At 41.9% G+C, this 21,401-nt stretch overlaps 2 protein-coding genes across 4 annotated transcripts; one reads left to right on the forward strand and one right to left on the reverse strand.

Moving 5' to 3' along the window:
• The first annotated feature begins 679 nt into the window (after window positions 1-679).
• On the forward strand, window positions 680-12,167 carry LOC118427348. 3 transcript variants are annotated; one of them, XM_035837089.1, is made up of 7 exons: window positions 680-843; window positions 1,442-1,515; window positions 1,958-2,104; window positions 6,411-6,656; window positions 7,808-7,925; window positions 8,645-9,425; window positions 10,165-12,167. In XM_035837089.1, the coding sequence occupies exons 3-7, from the start codon at window positions 1,997-1,999 to the stop codon at window positions 10,310-10,312; spliced, it is 1,401 nt and encodes a 466-aa protein (XP_035692982.1). In that variant the 5' UTR covers window positions 680-843; window positions 1,442-1,515; window positions 1,958-1,996; the 3' UTR covers window positions 10,313-12,167. The 3 variants fall into 3 exon arrangements, with proteins under 3 accessions (XP_035692982.1, XP_035692981.1, XP_035692983.1); XM_035837088.1 differs by having other exon boundaries at window positions 1,442-1,511; XM_035837090.1 differs by having other exon boundaries at window positions 1,442-1,511; window positions 1,961-2,104.
• Window positions 12,168-18,627: 6,460 nt separating this feature from the next.
• On the reverse strand, window positions 18,628-20,867 carry LOC118427153 (zinc finger protein 678-like). The gene is made up of 2 exons (XM_035836790.1): window positions 20,825-20,867; window positions 18,628-19,813 (listed from the first exon to the last, which is right to left on the reverse strand). The coding sequence occupies exon 2, from the start codon at window positions 19,792-19,794 to the stop codon at window positions 18,628-18,630; it is 1,167 nt and encodes a 388-aa protein (XP_035692683.1). The 5' UTR covers window positions 19,795-19,813; window positions 20,825-20,867.
• Window positions 20,868-21,401: the final 534 nt, after the last annotated feature.

Genomic DNA, 21,401 nt, shown 5'->3' on the forward strand with positions numbered 1-21,401 from the left:
TTTAAACTACAGCGATTACTCTATTTTTTCCTTACCACAAAATCAAAACCGACCATATCCCCTTTTAAAGTACTAAGAGAAGATCTATGTGGAGAAGATCATGTAAAACTTAAATATTGCAAGACCATTGCAAAGCAATGTCAACCAGTGTCAGAAATACCGCACTTCAGGGCCTCACACTCACAGACGAACTAACTCTGAGGATTGGATCTTTCGTCTCGGGAGTTTGTTTGAAAAGAGCAAGATCAAGCATTATAAAAGCCCTGTAGTCGAAGATCCATATGATAGGGCTGTGAAACGGAATGAACGCTATCATATGGGCAGTGACATAGTGGAAGATTCAGGTAGTAAGAAACATCTTGTACAGTCGTAGGGCCAAGGTTCGAACATTCATTTCGACTTCTTTCTTCCACAATAAAGTGTGTTGTTTTCTAAGATACCGCGCAAGCCGGTTCACCGTTTGATCCCGCTACATAAGTAAGTGTAAACAACTGCCTGCGGTATAACTAAATGACCTTTGACCTACGTAATGCTATCTACAGGGGTTTTCCAGCACAGCCACCTAAACATTTCTTGATTGTAAAATGACCGGCGGTTCTATGGCTTTTTTAAATGCACATAGATCGATTCCACAGTGTGATAGTCCATTTCGTCGCCCTCGCGGTGAAAACAAGTACGGCAACACCCGGACTTCCGCTTTTTCTCATGACAATGTTTTCGGGCTCAATGATCAGTTTATCCCTACAGTCCGAAGACTAGATACGGATTTTACTGTAATCGGGCCTCAATTCTTGATTGTTAACAGTACTGGGGACATCACCGACCTTACAGAAGACTGAACAGGTGAATATGAGTGAGCTTAACGATATTTTCTGTGTACAACAAGAACGTAACATTTGAATTGGTTTTCTAGCCTATTCTCAACAGATACTGTCGTCATTGTAGAAAATATCACAGTAGCTATTCATGCTAGCAGTTTACTGTTAGACGTACATGCAAAGATCGTAAAGATTAAAAGGGCAATTAAAACAAAAATGTTTCAAACCCTTGGTCGCGGGTACAACTGATATGCGCATTTTCGACCCAATGTCTCCCTTAAGCTAAGGGCACAACCCGCCGTGCGTGCAAATACGTGCTGTCTACGTACCAAAACGTGGGCAACCTTTAGGGATCCGTAGGTGGTATAAGTACCGCCTCCGTACGAAGTAGTGGGGAATCCGATGGATTTTCGAGCACGCAGACGCGCCGTAGAACGTTACGTGTAGCCAAAACTTTGTGTGCCTGCTCTTGCCAGTCGTAATACGTGTCAGACGTGGCCTTCAAAACAGAAAAAAAACAACGGACAAATTGCACGTACGGCGGGTTGTGCCCCTAGCTTTATGGAGACAAACTGAGACGACAATATTGGCTGAATTTTTGTAGTTTTTTTTTTTTTCCTTAGATCTATCATCATTCAGGTTGACGTGTCTGACACTGCCACGTCATCTCCGGACAGGGGAATTCCGTGACAGGTCGGTACGTTTTCACCACATTTCGGTTCTAATGTATTTTTCTCTTTTTTTTTTTGCTATTAAATACTGTTATTTTCTTATATAAATACAATCCTATGTTATCTAGAGTATCTTTGATATTCAACCCTATCCAGACAGGGCTTTTTCGTCAGCGGGGTTGGGGTGGGGGTTGACTCATTTAATATAATAGAGACCCTTCGAAATTTCAAAACGGCTTGATCACCGAATTCGCAGGGAATAATGTGCTTGTAACGTTTTATAATTCCTGAAATTTTGAGATAATTATGACGTAATATGACGTAATTATGACGTCATTTATTGATTTTTCTTGGCTAAAACTGGGAATTCTCATAATACCTTAATATATCACAATTATTAGCAATAAAGGTTTTTTTAAACAATTTGACGCCATATGTATGCTAATTTGATTACGCATTTCTCTTTAGCAGCCCTACGTGCTTTTGAGAGAAGGACCCTATGCGACCATGGATATATTCACAGTAGCCACAGCCGTTACAGCTCTATGTGCAGTAGTTACCGTAGTCTATTTCGTCTCTCATCACCTGACTACACAATCGTCGTCTTGGCCCAAGGTTTGTTGGAATTTTGAGAGAGACAGCCAGAGCCAGCCAGCCAGCCAGCCAGCCAACCAGACAGACAGACAGACAGACAGACAGACAGACAGACAGACAGACAGAGACAAAGACAGGCAGACACACACAGATAGGGAGAGAGAGAGAGAGAGAGAGAGAGAGAGAGAGAGAGAGAGAGAGGTTGCCACAAGTTTTACTTTATTTTATAGGACTAGATAAAGCCAGGTCACGCAGAGGCGGGATCCTGTGGTGTATAGTTTTCAGCCAAATGCGCCACGTATAAAATTAAGTTAATATCATGTGACCTGATTTAACTTTTTGGACTTAATGATGTAACGTTAATATTGCTTCGACTGTATTATGTTTGATTCTCTTCTTTCGGTTGGTCTTTTTACCTCCATAAAAATTGGAGGTATAGTTTTTGGTGTGTCTGTCTGTTTTTCTGTGTGTGTGTTTGTTTTTCCAGGTATTTGTGGTAAGTATAACTTTAGAACCTATTTATGGACTACAATGATATTTGGTATGTGGGTAGGGGTTGGGAAGACGAAGGTCAAGGTCAATTTTGGCCCCCCTATTGTGTGATCTTGGTACTGCAGAAGAACTTTAATTTTTTGTATCTTTTTACATTGACATGCTATGGTCTTGATTTTTGGTGGCAGATAGCATGTGATGTAAGGGAAAAGTGGTGTATGTATGGGCCCCCTAGCAACTTACTCTGGGACTGCAGGAGCCTTTTGTCAAAATCTTCCAAGGAGCATAACGGTGCACACCCCAATTCTTCCGCGACCGGGGGCGACAAAAAAGTGACGAAAGGCTTCCGAGGGTCAATGTTTGAGTTGACATTTCTCAGTATTTCCTGCGAAATGACATTAAGGGGGCACACACCAGTTTATTTGGGGGTTCAAATGGAGGCGACACACCCTCAAGTCTAGCGACCATCTCTTCCAGGGAATTATCCTGAAGGAAAATAACTGTATATGGGGTGAGAGGATATACCTTCAGCTACAAGACCAACTGAGTTTCGATCCTTCAACTTCTCTAATTTTGAAAACTTATAGGGAAAAAACATTATTTTCATGTCAAAAATGATGCACAAAATCGGGCATTTTCGCATTGGATAAAACAGATGAAGAAGATTTTTCCGGCAGCACGACTGATACTGCCAGAAAGAAGAAAATCTAAAGACTAATCCAGCCAATTATAAAGAAAATTCTAGTACTACAGTTTTTTTTAATCATCCACGGCGCGCGGCATTGCAACTTTGCTTGACACAGCGCTTCAGAGGTAAATCTAGGTCACGGGCCTCTTTACATTCAGGCATAGGGATATCGCGGAAGCAACGCGCGGACCAAAACACAATTTGCACCAAAAACACACCATTTCCTACGCTTTTCAGCCATGTAACCGTTTAATGTCATTTCGCAGGAAATAATGAGAAATGTCAACTCAAATATGGACCCTCGGAAGCCTTTCGTCACTTTTTGGTCGCGGACTACCACGGACCCCGGTCGCGGAAGAACTGGGGTGTGCACCGTTAATATATGCAAATTATGATTAATATTGTCCATGACTTTAAAAAGTTATACTCTATAATCATGCCAAGTTTGACTTGTCTGCGACTTTTCTTTCTCGAGTAACAGGTGGTTGAATGTTGCGGTGTCGGAAGGCTGTTTTTGCGCCTCCAGGATGGTATACCATTCAATGCGCATAATAGCAATTACGTCACAATGAGCTTGTCCTATGGAAGAGGTTTTAGGCTATCAATACGTGCTAAATAAAGAGGTATGGCCATGAAAAGGAATGGCAGAGGGGTGCTCTTGTGATGGAGCACACTTTCCTCCTATTTCTGACTGGAACAAACGGTGTAAGCCTCTTAGAACATATTTGAGTTCGTAACGTCACAATACCTGCCGCTGGCCTATGTTCTGAAGTGACAACGATGCAGTTTTAAGTTCCGCGCTTTAACGGAAAGCACTTGAAATGTTAATTTTTGGTCATATCGAGTAGAGAATAGACCTAGCTTTCCCGTCCAAGCGTTTCCGTTGACAAGACTCCTTTTATGTCGTAGAAAAATGAAGTTAAATGTTGTACCTTTGGTAAAGATGGAGGTCTGTGCTGCACTTCTTGCGGCTATGAAGGTATAAACGGGCATCTGCTTAGATAAGGCTGTACAGTTTGGTGTCGGTCTCGGTGAGATAAAGAAGCCTTTAGATGTGTCTTCGGATTAGTGCAACTTATTTGTGTTAAGGCCGAGAACTAGCGCCACACCGAACTTGACACTTGATTCAGAAGGAAAGTGCGAAAGTGACGTCATCGGGGCCTTTTTTCATTGGAAAATGCCTGCTTCTCAATGTAGGAGCAATTGTGAAACGTGCAAATGCGATTTCAAAGTGCCCAAGAGGTACTGTAGGTTACACAACAATGTTTCGGTAGGTGTTATGCAATCTATGCTTAGCGCACACACTTCGAAGTCTGTGCGACCGTGTTTGAGGGGAGGGGGGGGGCGTGGGGAGGGGGGCAAATCCACCCATTATATGACAGTGTAGAATCATATCAAAACCTGCGAAATCCGGCTTTTTTTTAACTCGGATTAGTTCGGGGCTATACACTTTCATGGGAAAAATGCAATTTGTTGGCTATTATCACTAATACTTTTCAAAAATATTGTTTTCAGGATGGGTGCTTTTAAGGGGGCACACACCAGTTTATTTGGGGGTTCAAATGGAGGCGGCACACCCTCAAGTCTAGCGACCATCTCTTCCAGGGAATTATCCTGAAGGAAAATAACTGTATATGGGGTGAGAGGATATACCTTCAGCTACAAGACCAACTGAGTTTCGATCCTTCAACTTCTCTAATTTTGAAAACTTATAGGGAAAAAACATTATTTTCATGTCAAAAATGATGCACAAAATCGGGCATTTTCGCATTGGATAAAACAGATGAAGAAGATTTTTCCGGCAAGCACGACTGATACTGCCAGAAAGAAGAAAATCTAAAGACTAATCCAGGCAATTATAAAGAAAATTCTAGTACTACAGTTTTTTTTAATCATCCACGGCGCGCGGCATTGCAACTTTGCTTGACACAGCGCTTCAGAGGTAAATCTAGGTCACGGGCCTCTTTACATTCAGGCATAGGGATATCGCGGAAGCAACGCGCGGACCAAAACACAATTTGCACCAAAAACACACCATTTCCTACGCTTTTCAGCCATGTAACCGTTCAATGTCATTTCGCAGGAAATAATGAGAAATGTCAACTCAAACATGGACCCTCGGAAGCCTTTCGTCACTTTTTGGTCGCGGACTACCACGGACCCCGGTCGCGGAAGAACTGGGGTGTGCACCGTTAAACGGTTACATGGCTGAAAAGCGTAGGAAATGGTGTGTTTTTGGTGCAAATTGTGTGTTGGTCCGCGCCTTACTTCCCGGATATTCCTACGCCTGAATGTACACAGGCCCGTGACCTATATATATATAGATTGACATCTGAAGCGCTGTGTTAAGCCAAGTTGCAATGCCGCGCGCCGTGGATGATTAAAAAACTGTAGTTCTAGAATTTTTGTTTATAATTGGCTGGATTACTCTCTAGGTTTTCCTCTTTTTGACAGTATCAGTCTTGTTTGCCGGAAAAACCTTCTTCATGTATTTTTTTCAATGCCAAAATGCCCGATTTTGTGCGTTATTTTTTTACGTAAAAATAATGATTTGTCCCTGTGATTTTTTTAAACTAGAGAAGTTGAAGGATCGAAACTCAGTTGGTCTTGTAGCTGAAGAAATATACTCTCACCCCATATACAGTTATTTTGCTTCAGGATAATTTCCTGGTAGAGCTGGTCGCTAGACTTTAGGGCGTGCCGCCTCCATTTGAAACCCCAAATAAACTGGTGTGTGCCCCCATAACGGAACATAGAAATGATGGATTTCCATGATATTTGGCATGCAGGTACCTGTGGCAGAGATGTATATAATGATTTTCAAATTATGCAAATTTGGAACTTAATTTGCATACTTAATGAGGAAAATCTATATCAACAGTGTTTCAAATATAGGACTCAAATACATGTGACGTATGTAGTTATGTCTAATTATGCAAATAAGTCCCTAACTTGCGTAATTAATGTGAAAGTGTCGTAATTCTTCTTAGTACATGTAGTACATGATTGGGCTGTCAACACTGTGGCATGTGTAAGTTAGTTAAATTTGTATATAAGCAAGCATAAATTATGCAGATTTGAAAGTCATTTGCAAAATCAAAATATTTCATGGAGGTGTGAGGTCTCAGAACTCTTTTTTTCTTTTAGACTAAGCAACCTTTGGCTTACATTCGAAAAGTGATGCCAAAGAAAACAAAGCTACACCTGCCACTAAACTCTCTCAACGACTTCATACCGGTTGGGGAAGCGACAGCGGTTCATGACGTGGCACAATTCTTCACTGTTCGTGGGAACGAGTTTTCTGTTTACAGTATAGACTGGGAACAAGACGTGTTGGTGCTGATCCGACCCGTGGATGGTGTGGATCTGAAAGCACATCCGTTCTTTCGTGAGGTTGGTTTTTCCTTTTCTTACCTCTGACTGTGTGGTGTCGTCTTGGCTTAACATTTATGGTTTTGGGCCATGGACCCATAGGTCCTGGTCTCGAAACCATTGACATGTTACCTTATAATGTGCACTTAACACGAGTTGGGTACCTAGCTTCGGTTTCAGAGGTAAATGTGGTGGAAGGAGAGAATTTGGCTTCACCTTCTAATATTGTGCCCTAGACATAGTGGATAACAACACACTACCCCCACAGCCCCACAAAGTCTATGGACTAACTTCACCTTTATCTTTCACAGCTGAATCCGATTCTTAAATGCTTAAGAACTCCATGATCAAGGTAAATGGGGTAGAAGAAGCTTCTAATACCGAGCCCAAGACATACCGTGTCCGCAGTCATCTAACTCAGTATTTTTTGGCAAAGTATAGCTTCCATAGCAGGCTCTCTGGGCCTGATATGTTTTGGGGGCTTATAATATACTTTTGCTGAACACGTTTTTGTTCTAGGTTGCTTGTAATTGTGCGGGCCGGCAACACAAGCAACCTGGTACAAAACGACATGGCCAAAAAAGGTATTTATATGCCTCCCCAAAAGACCAGGCCAAGAGAGTCTGCTATGGAGTCTATTTTAGAACTATCTAAGGTGATAAGTTGTGCGAGAACAGAGATTTGATACTACTTTCTGATAGCCTAACGACAACTTCATTGTGGCAAATCGACTGTACCAAACTGACAAGGTAGCGAAACGACCGGTTACCGTTTTGATAGCTCCCATATCTACACAAATTTCTTTTGAATTTTCAAGTATAGTTATAGCCTATCAACATGTAAGTCACAATGTGCGTGATAAAAAAATATCAATGTGATTCTTTCTAATCAAAAAGGTTGTTTATTAACAACCAGGATCTATATAATATCGAGAGTCGACGTTTCAGTTACTGTCTGTCACTTTCTTCAAGCCAATAAAGACTGTTTTATTCCTCACAGCCGCGCTAGGTGTCGCTGCTAACAATGCGGTCCCAAACGTAAAGTAGTGTAGATCATACGGTTCCAAACTTAGCGTATTGTCATAAAAATATATTTTCAATGATAACAATTGCTATACGGTGATTTTCAAACCTGATGAACTGTTTTAAGGATGACTTTTCCCCTGATTTCAGGCCCAGAGACGGAAAGCAGCCGAGATTCTCTGTGTTCCCTTGGAGCTACTCCAGGACGTGGCGAGCGCTGTTGCTGACCAAGTTGCGCATGTGCAGGAAGTCTTCATCTTCATGGCAGGTAAAGCGCGCCAAATTTCATGTCACATAACGCCTAAACGGCCAATGCTAGAGCCACTAAATTTAGTGAATTCTCCGGAAATTAAGTTAACTTTGAAAAAACAATATTTTAAAAGTTTAGAAAGTTCCCCATTTTTGTGTTGCCATGGCAACCGATTGTCGACGAAAATCGCTACTTTTGGTTCTATCAATATATTTTTAGGTTTCCTTGCAATCTTACTGCTATTTTATTACATTCAATGAATATTATGTAATTTGGATTGTTTTCCATTATTAAATATGTATGATTTATGCTAATTTCATGACGTTATCGGACCAAATCAAAGATGGCGGACCATTGTACCAGATCAACTATAGCTAGCAGATTATCCGCTAAAATCGCAACTAGTTGTTGTTTTTTCAATGAAAAATGAAGAAAAAAACAACAGCATCCGAATGAACATTTTTAGTCTAATAATAAAGTATTCACGATGCGTTTTGCAATTGTTAATAATAAATAAATATATTTTTGAAAATTTAAGTTGGTGGACCAAGATGGCGGACCGAGCTGGTATCTTAATCATGTATGACGTCATATTATGTCAGAGATTGACCAAAAAAGACCAGTCTGAATAGGGCTAAAACTGGTGTCTTTCCAATGCAAAGCAGTAAGCGACAATAATAAAAAAACGAAGTACATGTAACAGATTTTATGTGTTGTTTCTCTTCCACACAATATAGCACGATGTGGGTCGACTCTGGTAACGCGACTTGTAGAGGCCACCTCAGTGGCACAGGCTGTGAGTGAGCCTGACGTGTTCTCCGTCATCAACATGACTCTCCTCCGGCTCAAGCGGTCCTATCAACATGGGCAGTCTCCTCCTAAACACAAGCGTCCTTCGGTTCTGTTGAATGAGGAGTCTACCATTGGCTTTCTGAGGAACGTCGTCACCTTGCTGAACTACAACCTCTTGACGTCAGACCCACGTCATCGTGACGTCATTTTCTACAAATTTAAGCCAGACGTCATCCTCCTTGCTGACTTGATGGCTCGTGCCTTCCCGTCTGCCAAGACAGTCTTCATGTACAGAAACGGCCTGGACGCCTTTGAATCGCTCACCCGGGCCTTTCTAAAAAATAGATACTTGCTTTACGTGGCTGTGTTATTAATGGTACGTATTGGTTTATGGGGGCTTGTGTCCCCCGACCCTGACTACATGCGATGTTTCGAAGGTGACCCAAAGTTCTCGCCCGTGTGGAAACATTACTCTGGTCTGCCCTTCATCACGTTGTGGGTCGGTGTGACTGACTGTGCCGCCGATCTACAGAGCAAGCAACCTGATTATTTCTTCCATGCCGTCGTCTACTACTCAGCCCTCGTCAACAACAAAGAGAAGACATTCCGTCTACTCATGAAGAAGGTCGGCTTGAAGTGGAGTCCAGAGGACCCAGGAGAGGACAAGGATAAGATCAAGAGAGCATTGGTGCAGGACAGCCAGGCAGGAACCATTGTGTCTGCAAAGTAAGGCCATGCTAGGGGTTTTGCACGTACTTTTCATCTAATCCCCTATGAAACATACCTATTGGGGCCAGAGACTGGCTAAGGATTAGGTCCCAATTCCCAACCCGGGCCCGGCCGGGTAGCTTTCGGAAACGAAAAATATGATATAAAAGGCAACAAAAGACGTACAAAACGTAAAAAAATATCATGAGCAAAATTTGTGTATATTCCTTGATAAACACTTTTATTTCTCGTTTCCGCAAACATCCCTGACGGAACCCGGTTTCGAAATGTGGCCTAAGCCTTAACAGTATCTGACTGGCCCTCGAGGCTACATGTGCTAAATCAAGTAGGATCATAATTTTATTCAATAATGTTGATACTGCCCTACCCGTGAATATATTAACAACAATAAAAATATTCGAGGTGCTAATGCTTTTAAGAGCAATCTATATTTTGCGGGGACAAAGTCAGTGGCCCGCTCAAGTCCTTGTTGGAGGTTAACACCTACTCAGAAAACAAATTTTGACTACAAGCATGTAAGAATTGGATGTTAACATTCTTTGTTCGAACCGACTGCATGCAGGCCAGTTGGACACTGTTTAGCAGTGGATACCGTCTTTGCCCCATATCGATCTGCTTTGCAAAGCACGTTTTGCTTGACACTGTTCCGTACTTCAGCATTAGAGATCACTGTATGTGGTTCCTAGAACTTTTCTCACGGAGGTTTGCCATCTCTGAACTCTTGTTTCTATCTCAGAGGCAGGAGGCCCGGTGAGAAGTGGGAACCGGACGTTTCACCGCGCTGGGTGGGGCAATGGGAACGAGAGTACTTTCAAGAAGTCTGTCGCCATGCTGGGAACGAGATCGCCGGGCCTGAATTTCTCCTTCCCGACACCATAGTGTGAATTAGTAGTGGTCAGTTTTTTCCCGTCTGCACAAGGAATACCTGGCCCGACCATTCTCGAGATGTATAATCCTGTGTTATTAAATTAAGAAATAAATACCTAATCAACAAAAACCCTCATTGAATACAAATTTTTAAAATCGCTTCAAAGCGAACAAGGCTGGACTCCAGGCTAAGTTGGACTTGAACTAGTAGGTTATGTTGTTTTTAGCTATTTTTTTTGTTTCACTTGTTCATAGGTATGTGGAATATCATTATGAACAGCCATACAATTAAAAAAAATTCGTTATGGCGTTCTAAGAACCCCCTCAGAGGCCCTCTAAAATCCAACAATTTATGGCTGAAAGTTGCTGAAATTGCAATGGCTACCCTCAAAAATCAGATAAAGACACAAAACTTCATAAAGTTTCATATTTCCATAAAGCATGGATTCTTTAGTTGTACAGAGCAAAAGTTGAAGATGCTACATTAAAATTAAGAGGGTGTGCTAGGGGATTACCTGAACCACTGAAAGCAGATTTTGGCAACGCCTCAAGGGCTAGCCTAATAGTATAGCTTGCTTCCGTTTGACAAGAATTCTCAAAATTCCACATACATGTCATGATTTTCCACGCCTGCGTAGTTGCATCATCCTTTAAGGAGAGGTGGGTCTTTATGGGGATTTTTCGAGTTTGGGGCTATTGTAAATTATATTACACTATGGGAGTAGGTCATAGCAATTTTTTGTGTAGTTGTTCGTAAACCATGCATAACTGTCAAAATATTTTGATTGATTGGTAATGGTACTTTGGGTGCCACATGGGGATATATGGAAACTTGAATGGGAATTCTGCTGATTAAACACATTTTATTGTTGCTTTTTAATGTGATTAAGCCGGTGCCTTCCTAAATCACTTCGTATATAACTACTTTGTCGTGCAGAATGAACTTGCCATTAACGTCCAGTAAATAACACACACTTTTCGTCACATGGGTGCTTCCAGGATTCCACAAATGCGATACCATTTAATTCACAGGGCACATGGGTACAGGCATTCTTCATACATATGGATAATCATTGAAAAAGATCATTGCTGCATTCCTCACACTTGTACGAGGTTTCCCCTATGCAAGTCCGCATGTATGCGGAAATGCAGTCCGCAGGTCACGTTGGCAAACCCGAGTTCGTACTTAAACTATATATAATAGTGCATCCGTACTGGAAAATTAAACACAAAACTCTACATTTAATTTCCGCACAACATCTTTCTTTTTCCTTTTCGTAAAATGATAACACTCCACAAATTAACGTTTTACAATACATTTAAGAGTTTTTTTAATAAAACTGAAAAAGAATGTGTACTGTATGTTATAGTGGTTGTCGTGCTGGCTTGTACACAACTGACTTGTACTTGTCTGTGTAACAGACCCGGTTACTAGCTTTCTACGGTTTTCTGATTTTTGCCATAAAAAACAATACATGGTCCAAAAAGTGTGTTCGACTTGCTTATTTCATATAGCGGAGATCTCACAACGTCTTTAGACCAAGGTAAATTCCCAGACTGACTCCTTGTCGTCATCACCACCTGTCATGCTGGTCACGTGATTCTCCACCAATCCACACTCTTCTCTCCACACACCTGCAAGAACCGCGCAGTAGACCTTCACCTCAGTGACGTCATCAATGTCGTCATCATCACCCTGTCCGAACCAGGAGAAACGAACCTTCTGGTTGGTTGTGACGTCATCTCGGTGACAGAACTGGCTGTCTTCCCGCCAATCAGCGTACAGCACGGCACATCTCAGCTTCCTCTGCAGCCGGGGACTGACGGGTACGTGCTGGGACAGGTGGCCGCTCTCGTAGTCACTGGAAAGTTACAAAGTTTGGTGGTTAAGAGGATATATGTGTAATTTGGCCGCACCAGGTTGCGAAAGACATTCGAAAACTGATTGCAAATCGGCTTTAATTTCTCGCCAATGGGTGCAAGTTTAAACGGCTAATTATTTCAAAATTTCAAAAAATTGCCAGTGCAAAATAGTGTGAATGGGCGCGAATTTAACGCACGTCTGTGCAGTGTAACCATAACGGATATTTGATATTTCCAAAATACTAATGAAATTAGCATACTACTCACAAAACTCCTTCGAACAGGAACTGTTCCGAGCTTTTCTCAGTGTCCGTCTTGTCTGTGACGTGTGGCGTGGATCCGATCACCGGTACCTCTCGTGTAGCAGCGCTAAGCTCGTGCCGAACGGGACATGCCGTGACTGTGATGACTTCTGCCTCTGTGAAGTCAGCGCGCCGAGGACTTGTCTCTCCCGACCTGCTGATGACGTCATTTCCCGCGTTTTCTCCGCCAGAGGGATCTGGCAGATCGCAGGTGTTCATGACGTCATTTCCCGCGTTTTCTCCGTCAGCGGGATCTGGCAGATCGCAGGTGTTCATGACGTCAGACGTGACACCACAGGGGACATCATCCTCACAGAAGCCGTGGCTATTCCCGGCGTTCCCCTCGGAGACTTGGCCTCCTCCAAGAGGACACGCGGAAGGTGACATCTGGTCGCTGATGTCAGAGTTGGACGTCTTCACCTCTTTGAACGGCCCCTGGTCATCATCACACTCAGTGACGTCATTTTCAGACGACACGTCTGCTTCGTTGTGGTCTACCCTTTCCTTTGTGTTGGGCGGGCACTGTGTTGTGCCTAGACAAAAAGGCAAAAAAAAGCTGACTTGTAGTCAGAGAGTACAGAAAACAGCCAGGACTACAAGTTTAGGTACCTAGACAGACAGACAGACAGACAAGCAGACAGACAGAGACAGACGGACAATCAATTAGACAGGCAGACAACGTTGTCCACTTTATTCAAGCTCAAAAGGTATCAAGAAACAAATTAAACACGATTCTGCACGCTTTGGTTTTATACACCTAGATTTGGGTAGTCAAAAGTTTCGTCTTTCCTCTAAGTTGTCCAGAATGAAAGTTGTTGTCATAGTCGTAACAAAATATAAAGACAAGTAAGAATTTGTTATGGCCTCACCAAAGCTAAAAGCTCACCTCTTTTGTTCACTGCATCGTCGAACAACTCCCTGTTATCACCTCCATCTAATGCGTCTCCAGACGTCTTACTCTCAGTGGAAGCTGTACGGACGTCTTTTGCAGTGGACAGCGACTTGTCGCGCATCTTCACGGGACCGACAGCCGTCGGCGTCTCATCCGAGACATCCCGTGGGTATTTGTTGGCCCCCTCGGTGGAGGTAGTCTCCTCGTTTGTTTCAGCAGACCGACCAAACTGAGCGAAGACTTGCTTGTCATTCTTGTTACCTCTACTAGCCTCGCTCCCGGCTACATCCCTGTCAGCCTTGTCGTTCTTTCCGAGAGGAAAGGTGGCGCTCCTGCACAGCACCCCGGCCGGGGTCTGCGGCGCCAGCGGTACCAGGTTCAGGCCCGTGTACTGACTGTTGACTGACGGGGCGTACTGAACACCTTGGACAGGTGGTACTTCGGAAGGTCTGTGCTTTGCTTCCGCCTTTTTTGTGCTGATAAATATAAGAAACAAAGGTGTTAGATAGTTAAAGGAAGATGTACAATATAGCTACTCATAGTTCTATAGATTTTTAACTTAACTTTGGAACAAAATTTTACTTTTGACTACAGAAAGATAAAACAGTTAGGCCATATGTATATCCGATGACATCCGTTATCTGTTTCGAAATACATAGACCATACTCTATCTAAATCATACAAATTGGGGAAATATGTGCCGTATATTGCAAAAAGATATTGCAAAATGGATGATAATTAAACAGAACACAACAGTCAATTCCGAAGTCCAAGAGGACGATGAAAAGTTGCATAAAAATGAAGAATCTATTTTTTTCTTTATACACTGTGTATTGAGTCATTTGTTTAACGTTCCTGACCACTTAGATTTTATAATGAAGGCAATTTTTTTCAAAAACCTTTTGCACACCCTCGCATCGCATTTGATGCTCCCAGGGATGCCATCCATATAATCGTATTCTTGGTCTATACAGGCCATGCACAAATGTTTCAAGATAGCGTCGTACCGAACGCCGTTCTAGAACGGGAAGTTTTGGTCAGTTAGCAAAAATGGCGTTATATTTTGATTTGATGTGGCGTATTTTGAAATTACAAAAAATCTCACCTCATACAGCCCGGCAGTGACAAGGACGCCCGCCCCGATGAAGAGCCCCAGGTCCAGACCGCCCCAGTCCGCATGGCCGGTCTTGTACGGCATGTCCGGACGGAGGCAGTTCTGCTGGGAACCGCTAGGGTGCGGTTGGGAAGTGTGCACAAGTACCATACCTGGGTCGCAAGTGATTGAGAAATTAAGAATCGTCGAGAAAGGAATGAAAGGAATATGTAACGTCCAGTGGAATTGTACAAAGCTATCTTCTTTTCAATGTTCAAACCACTTTCTTTAAAATGAAGGCCCTGTGTGGTGTGTTTTGGTTCCGACTTGTTCTAATGAACAAAAAACAACAACAATAGACCAACAGACATGACGATTGAAACCATGTCAGTATGTCATTTTACCAAGATAAAAAGAAAGCAATACATAGACGAATGTGGAGACTGGACACCACTGACGACGAAGAAAGAAAGTGCTAAGTATTATAAAGTTGAACCATTTACCAACACTGCACTACTTGCAAAGTTGATAATTCTGTGTGGAATCCTATGATGTTTGATCATGTGGTGTACAAAACTACTCTCCAAGAAGAGGTTGGACTCAAGCTTGTTTTGGAGTCTTTCTTTTAGACGTTTTTATCCGGCTTTTTGTTTTGTTTGGGTTATCGTTGTCCGTTTGACTGTCGGGGGAAAACTGACAATATAGAAAGCCCGTTCAGAACGCATGGAAATCCGTTCAAACCAAGCCGGAACATAAAATCTGCTTGCAGTGTAGTACGAAACTACACTACGGAAGAAATGACTATTAGAGTTAGAAACACAGACGACATTTATCATTCCTTACCTGCGGCTGGTCTAATGTATGTGGATACTGCAGTTCTGGGACAGACCCGCAAGGCGACGCCTAGCGCCGCTCGAGCGGTCTGCATCTTTCCACTCACGGTACGTCGATACACAAACGTTTAGCAAGACTCTCACGTCTTGATTAATATAGTGAAATAATACGAGTGTTTCTCACGGAAACTTCAACTATTGGTGGACAATTTTCAACCCAAAATATCGCTCGTCACAAGAGACACTGGTTTTGGTTTGAAAAAAAGAAAACGCGTCTTGCTTCTGACCGGTTGGCACTCAGTCTGGTAAACAACAACAAACCAGTTGTTACCCGGAACAACCGATTGTGATGATATTTCCTGTCAGTTCACGGACTTCCGGTGTTCTAGAACGCCTATGGCACGGTGGGTAAATTGAGAGAGATCGTATTCGAATATCTGGAGAGGGTCGAATCCAGACCATGGAAGCTATGCATGAAAATGCATTCAATACAGAACGTCTTGACAGTAATGCTTGGGAAATATTATCAGTCGAGGTTCGCCTTGCTTTCACCTATTGTTGTTTTACATTTTCTCAATTTTCGCAGTGACAAAGGGGGAGATCTAGAAATGGAGTGTATGTGGAAATTACTACGTATCACTTGTCGGAAACTTCCAAAAGTTATCAGTATGTACGGAAAAAAGTACTCTCCAAGCAGATGTTAACGTTCTTATCATATGTCCCGTTCCATTTCCACCGGCCCCACCTATAAGGTGATAAAAAATTTTACAATATTCTTCTCCAACCTCCACATGGAGAATAAAGAAAAGTATAAGTATTATTGGCATTCACGAATCACTCAGAAAAACATGAGGTGCAAACTGCTTGGAGCCTACTATAGAATTGCTACTGGTATTTTGGAGCCGACTATAGAATTGCTACTAGTACTGTGGAGCCGACTATAGAATTGCTACTAGTACTGTGGAGCCGACTATAGAATTGCTACTAGTACTATGGAGCCGACTATAGAATTGCTACAAGTACTATGGAGCCGACTATAGAATTGCTACTAGTACTATGGAGCCGACTATAGAATTGCTACTAGTACTGTGGAGCCTACTATAGAATTGCTACTAGTACTATGGAGCCGACTATAGAATTGCTACTAGTACTATAGAGCCGACTATAGAATTGCTACTAGTACTATAGAGCCGACTATAGAATTGCTACTAGTACTATGGAGCCTACTATAGAATTGCTACTAGTACTATGGAGCCGACTATAGAATTGCTACTAGTACTATAGAGCCGACTATAGAATTGCTACTAGTACTATGGAGCCGACTATAGAATTCCTACTAGTACTATGGAGCCGACTATAGAATTGCTACTAGTACTATGGCGCCTACTATAGAATTGCTACTAGTACTGTGGAGCCTACTATAGAATTGCTACTAGTACTGTGGAGCCTACTATAGAATTGCTACTAGTACTATGGAGCCTACTATAGAATTGCTACTAGTACTGTGGAGCCTACTATAGAATTGCTACAAGTACTATGGAGCCGACTATAGCATTGCACTACAGATCTAAATGCTGTAGAACAGTTCTGTGGTAAACTTCACTTCGTTTCTCTTTACACTCACGAAGCTGTGATCTACGAAAGAAACAGCTAAGATGTCTAATACGACACTTGTAAAAGACAAGCACATATTGATCCTACAGCTTAGGATTGCTCGCAGAGACGAAGCCCGATGGAAAACAGCCTTCACTACTAGTATATACACAAAGGATGTCAAAAAGTAACTCTATTTTCTATAACAAGCTTATGAGATCATCAATATTAAACAGATCCTTGACAAGCAACTGGATAAAGGTTTGTAGTTTATTGAGGAAACTGATCTATATAAAAAGTTGACAAATCTCTAGAAGCCTACAAAACTAGCCTCCATAGCAGGCTCTCTGGAGCCTTTTTCTTGGCTCAAAAGGCTCCAGAGAGCCTGCTATGGAGGCTATTACAAAACACTATGAGGGCAAATATCTATAACTAACATGTTCCCACAGTTAATTCAAAACGCTAAGGATCTAGTGTAATTCCAGCAATTAATGAATCATAAAAGTCACAATGAAAATCCAGTAGATATACAGAGAAACTCTCAATGTTATGACAGAAAGCTAAAGACTTTAGTTACTTTTTAACGCTAAGAAACTGATGTATTTACAACAAATGGTGAATCGTAAAGTCGCAATAAGAACCTCAGTAACTGTACAGAGAAAACCTAAGTGTTATGACCGAAAGCGATTGACTGTAGCTAATTCCAATTGTTATAAATCTGATGTATTTACAGCAATTAGTGAATAAGAAAGGAAAGAAGGAAGGTACTACTCGTACTTCCCCGCATTATAACCATGGTAAAGCCTCATTGCTCTTAAATGAGTTAACCTAACCTATTATTGATCTTTAAGGTGAATCTATAAGGTTTAGAATATAGAGTCACTACAAAAACTACAGAGGAAAAAAAATAAAAATAAAAAAGTAAAATGGCAAAAAGGTATAAATGATAGCAACATTAAACTTAATACTAATTGCACAAGTCTACTTGTACAATATACATGTAATGATCAAAGCCCCCCCCCCCCCCCCCCTACACACACACACACACCTGAGAGCATCTCATACTTCTTATCCCATGCTTTTATAATTATACCATTTCCTCAGTTCAGAAGGGTTTTTCAATATTCCACCACAACCTCCCATTGTATGTTTCACTCATGCTCTCTCTTAGGCCGCGGTCACATAGGTCATGCGATCGTCATGCGATTTTGATGGCATAGGATTTTTTAAGCAGGCTGTGACAGAATCAACCGCCAACATGGATCCAAACAGCATTTGATCCATTTTGTGTAACAAGACTGTTGAACTTTGCAGGACACGTACATTTTTGTCGTCAAAAATTACAAAACTCGATCGCACAACCTATGCGACAGCACCCTCAGTAATGTGAGTCCACATGTCTCTTCTGATTGGACAAATGACTGAGCTGCTTAAGCTAAGGGTACAACCTGCAGTACAAGCAATTTGTCTGTACGTTTTTTTTAGGTCGCGTGTACGGGGGCAAATCTGCGGCCCAATGGCACACAAAGTTTTACCTGCACGTAAAGTTAAATGGCGTGTCTGCATGCTCCAAAATCCGTCGGATTCCCTACGAGTTCGTACGGATGCGGCACTTACCACTTACGGGTCCCTAAAGATTGCCCAGGTTTTGGCATGTAGACAGCACGTATTTGCACGTACGGTGGGTTGTGCCCTTAGCTTTATTGTACGCTTTGCACTTGTTCCAGTGTGAGTGTTGGTAAGAAACTGTAAAGCACTAAACTGCTTTACAGTTTCTTACCAACTTGTGAGTCCCCATGTGACTCTTCAGACTGGATAACTGTTTGAACTGCCTACTGCATTCCTTGCACGTGTAGGGTTTCTCACCGGTGTGAGTCCGGATGTGTTGCTTGAGATGATGCAGCTCACTAAACCGCTTGCTGCATGCCTCACACCTGTAGGGTTTCTCACCCGTGTGAGTGCGCATGTGACTCTTCAGAGCTGACAGCATAGTACACCGCTTGCTGCATTTCTCACACCTGTAGGGTTTCTCACCCGTGTGAGTGCGCATGTGAGTTTTTAGATGATGCGGATGACTAAATCGCTTGCTGCACTCCTCACAACTGTAAGGTTTTTCACCAGTGTGAGTCCGCATGTGACTCTTCAGGCTCTCCATCTGACTGAACTGCTTGCTGCATGCCTCACACTTGTACGGCTTTTCACCAGTGTGAGTGCGCATGTGACTCTTTAATTCTGATATCCCAATGAACTGCTTTCTGCACTCCTCACAACTGTACGGTTTCTCACCTGTGTGAGTCCGTATGTGTTTCTTTAAAACTGACAGTGTAGTGAACTGCTTGCTGCACTCCTCACACTTGTACGGGATTTCCCCTGTGTGAGTCCGCAGGTGAGTATTTAGGTGAGTCCACTGAGTGAAGCATTTATTGCAATGTTTGCACTTGTACGGTTTCTCCCCGCTGTGAGTTCGCATGTGTAACTTCAGATAGGTCAGCTCACTGAACTGCTTGCTGCATTGCTCACATCGGTGTGGTTTCTCACCCGTGTGAGTCCTCACATGCTTCCTTAGGTCTCCCAGCTGTGTGAAGCTTTGATTGCACTCCTCACAACTGTATGGTCTCTCACCGGTGTGAGTCCTTATGTGTATCCTTAGAACGTCAAGTCGACGGAACTTTCGACTGCACTGCTCGCAATGGTATGGTTTCTCATCCGTGTGTGTCCGAATGTGTTTCGTCAGAGTTGCCGCTTGGCTAAACCGTTTCCCGCATTCATTACACTGGTATGGTCTCTCACCGGTGTGAGTTCGCATGTGTACTTTGAGCTTACTCTTCCAGCAAAACTCCTTGTCGCAATGGCTGCACTTGTGGGTACGGGGAGAATCTTGTCCTTTACCTTGTTTCAGACGAGATCCGGTTTTAGTCGCCATGTTGGTCAAATGCCAGATCCTGTAAATTGTAATGAGAAAAAAAAATCAACAAGATGGAACAAGACAAGAGTCTGTACTTTTAATGACACATGTATATTATCTGACTTCTGATTCTTCGCAAAAAACATAATACATATTATGAAGAAAACATGCTTAGGCCTAGGAAAAATGTGTTTCCGGTTTAGACCTACTACCCTAGAAAAACCTGCTGACATCGGGTGGACAGTGGAGTTACATAGCTTCCACTTAGCATTTTTTATTCAGCCTGCTTCCTATTGATACAAATACTGCTTGTGCTAATATATCTAATGAAGGACAAATGTAATCAATCAATTGTTCGCTTGCATCATGAGTTTATGCGTGGCGGCTACAGACAGTTCAGACAGTCCTCGGCACATTGTTCTGCACTTCCACTGGGCAGACAGTAGACAGTAAATGTAACCTATGTACACGAAAATGTAAACTAATTCTATTTGTGGGCTACTCTATACAGAATAAGACAACTATATGCAGAAGCAGTTTAGAATTATAATACTAATATAGTAATATCAAAACCCAAGTAACCAAGTAACAAGAAATGTATCTACCTTGGAATGGTTCTCTGAGGCAACCTACAAGTCCAGCAAATTTTCTAGTAGTTACATGCAGACACAGACTATATAAATATGCACTCATTCTGGCAGGTTTGATATGCTTATAAACATTGACATCTGATTTAGTATTTATAAGCAAGAACCTCAGCATAGCCTCCTTGGTCATCCCTTGGTACTTGTATTTGCTCAGATCTGCTTCATTGATTTTCTTGTTATCTTTTTAAGTATTGTGTGGAGCTTAAAAACCTCCTTTGTATTGTTAACTTCAAAATTTTATAACATTCTATCTGCCAGTAACGGCTGAATGTAATGCCCTGGGCTATAATGTTAACCCTGATTTTCTGTTTCAGGATTTAATAAATACTGTAGTACATGAATGTAGTCTTGTCATAGGTAGATACAGAAACCAAAACCATAGAATGATAGATAGTACTTACCAAGATATGCTGATGTTCCAAGTACTTCACAGTGTTTTCTCTGCAACACAAATAATCAAGACTTCAGAGTCAGTACTGAAAAAAGAAAGACCAGACAAGTTTATAATTGAAAAAAAAAGGAGTTGGTGGGTAAAACCGGTTTGATAGGTTCATCCCCTTGGTTTGTCGATACCTAAATAAAACAAGAATTACCATCTTACATGTGATGATTTACATCTAGAACATTCTGAAGATTTCAACTTTGCAAGTAACCATAGTTAACATAAGATGTAGCAAAACATTAGTAAATTCAATGCTAATTTTACCTTATCTGACATACAGAAAACTGGCATGGGAAATCTGCAGCAGCTTAAAGATATAACAGCATACTAGGAAAATATAATGAAAACTTTTTATCTTATTTTTGGAAATGTTCTAAAACTTTAAAAGAAACATTGATGCGCGCGCAGATGGCATCCATATGATCAAACCAACATGGCCTAATAGTAATACAACCCTAACAACGAGGATGATTCTGTAAAAATTAAAATGGAGTGAAATAAGACTTATTAACATTCCAGACTGAGTAAGAAAAAGG

Source organism: Branchiostoma floridae, chromosome 12 (assembly GCF_000003815.2).
Source record: "Branchiostoma floridae strain S238N-H82 chromosome 12, Bfl_VNyyK, whole genome shotgun sequence".
Classification (NCBI taxonomy): Eukaryota; Metazoa; Chordata; class Leptocardii; order Amphioxiformes; family Branchiostomatidae; genus Branchiostoma; species Branchiostoma floridae.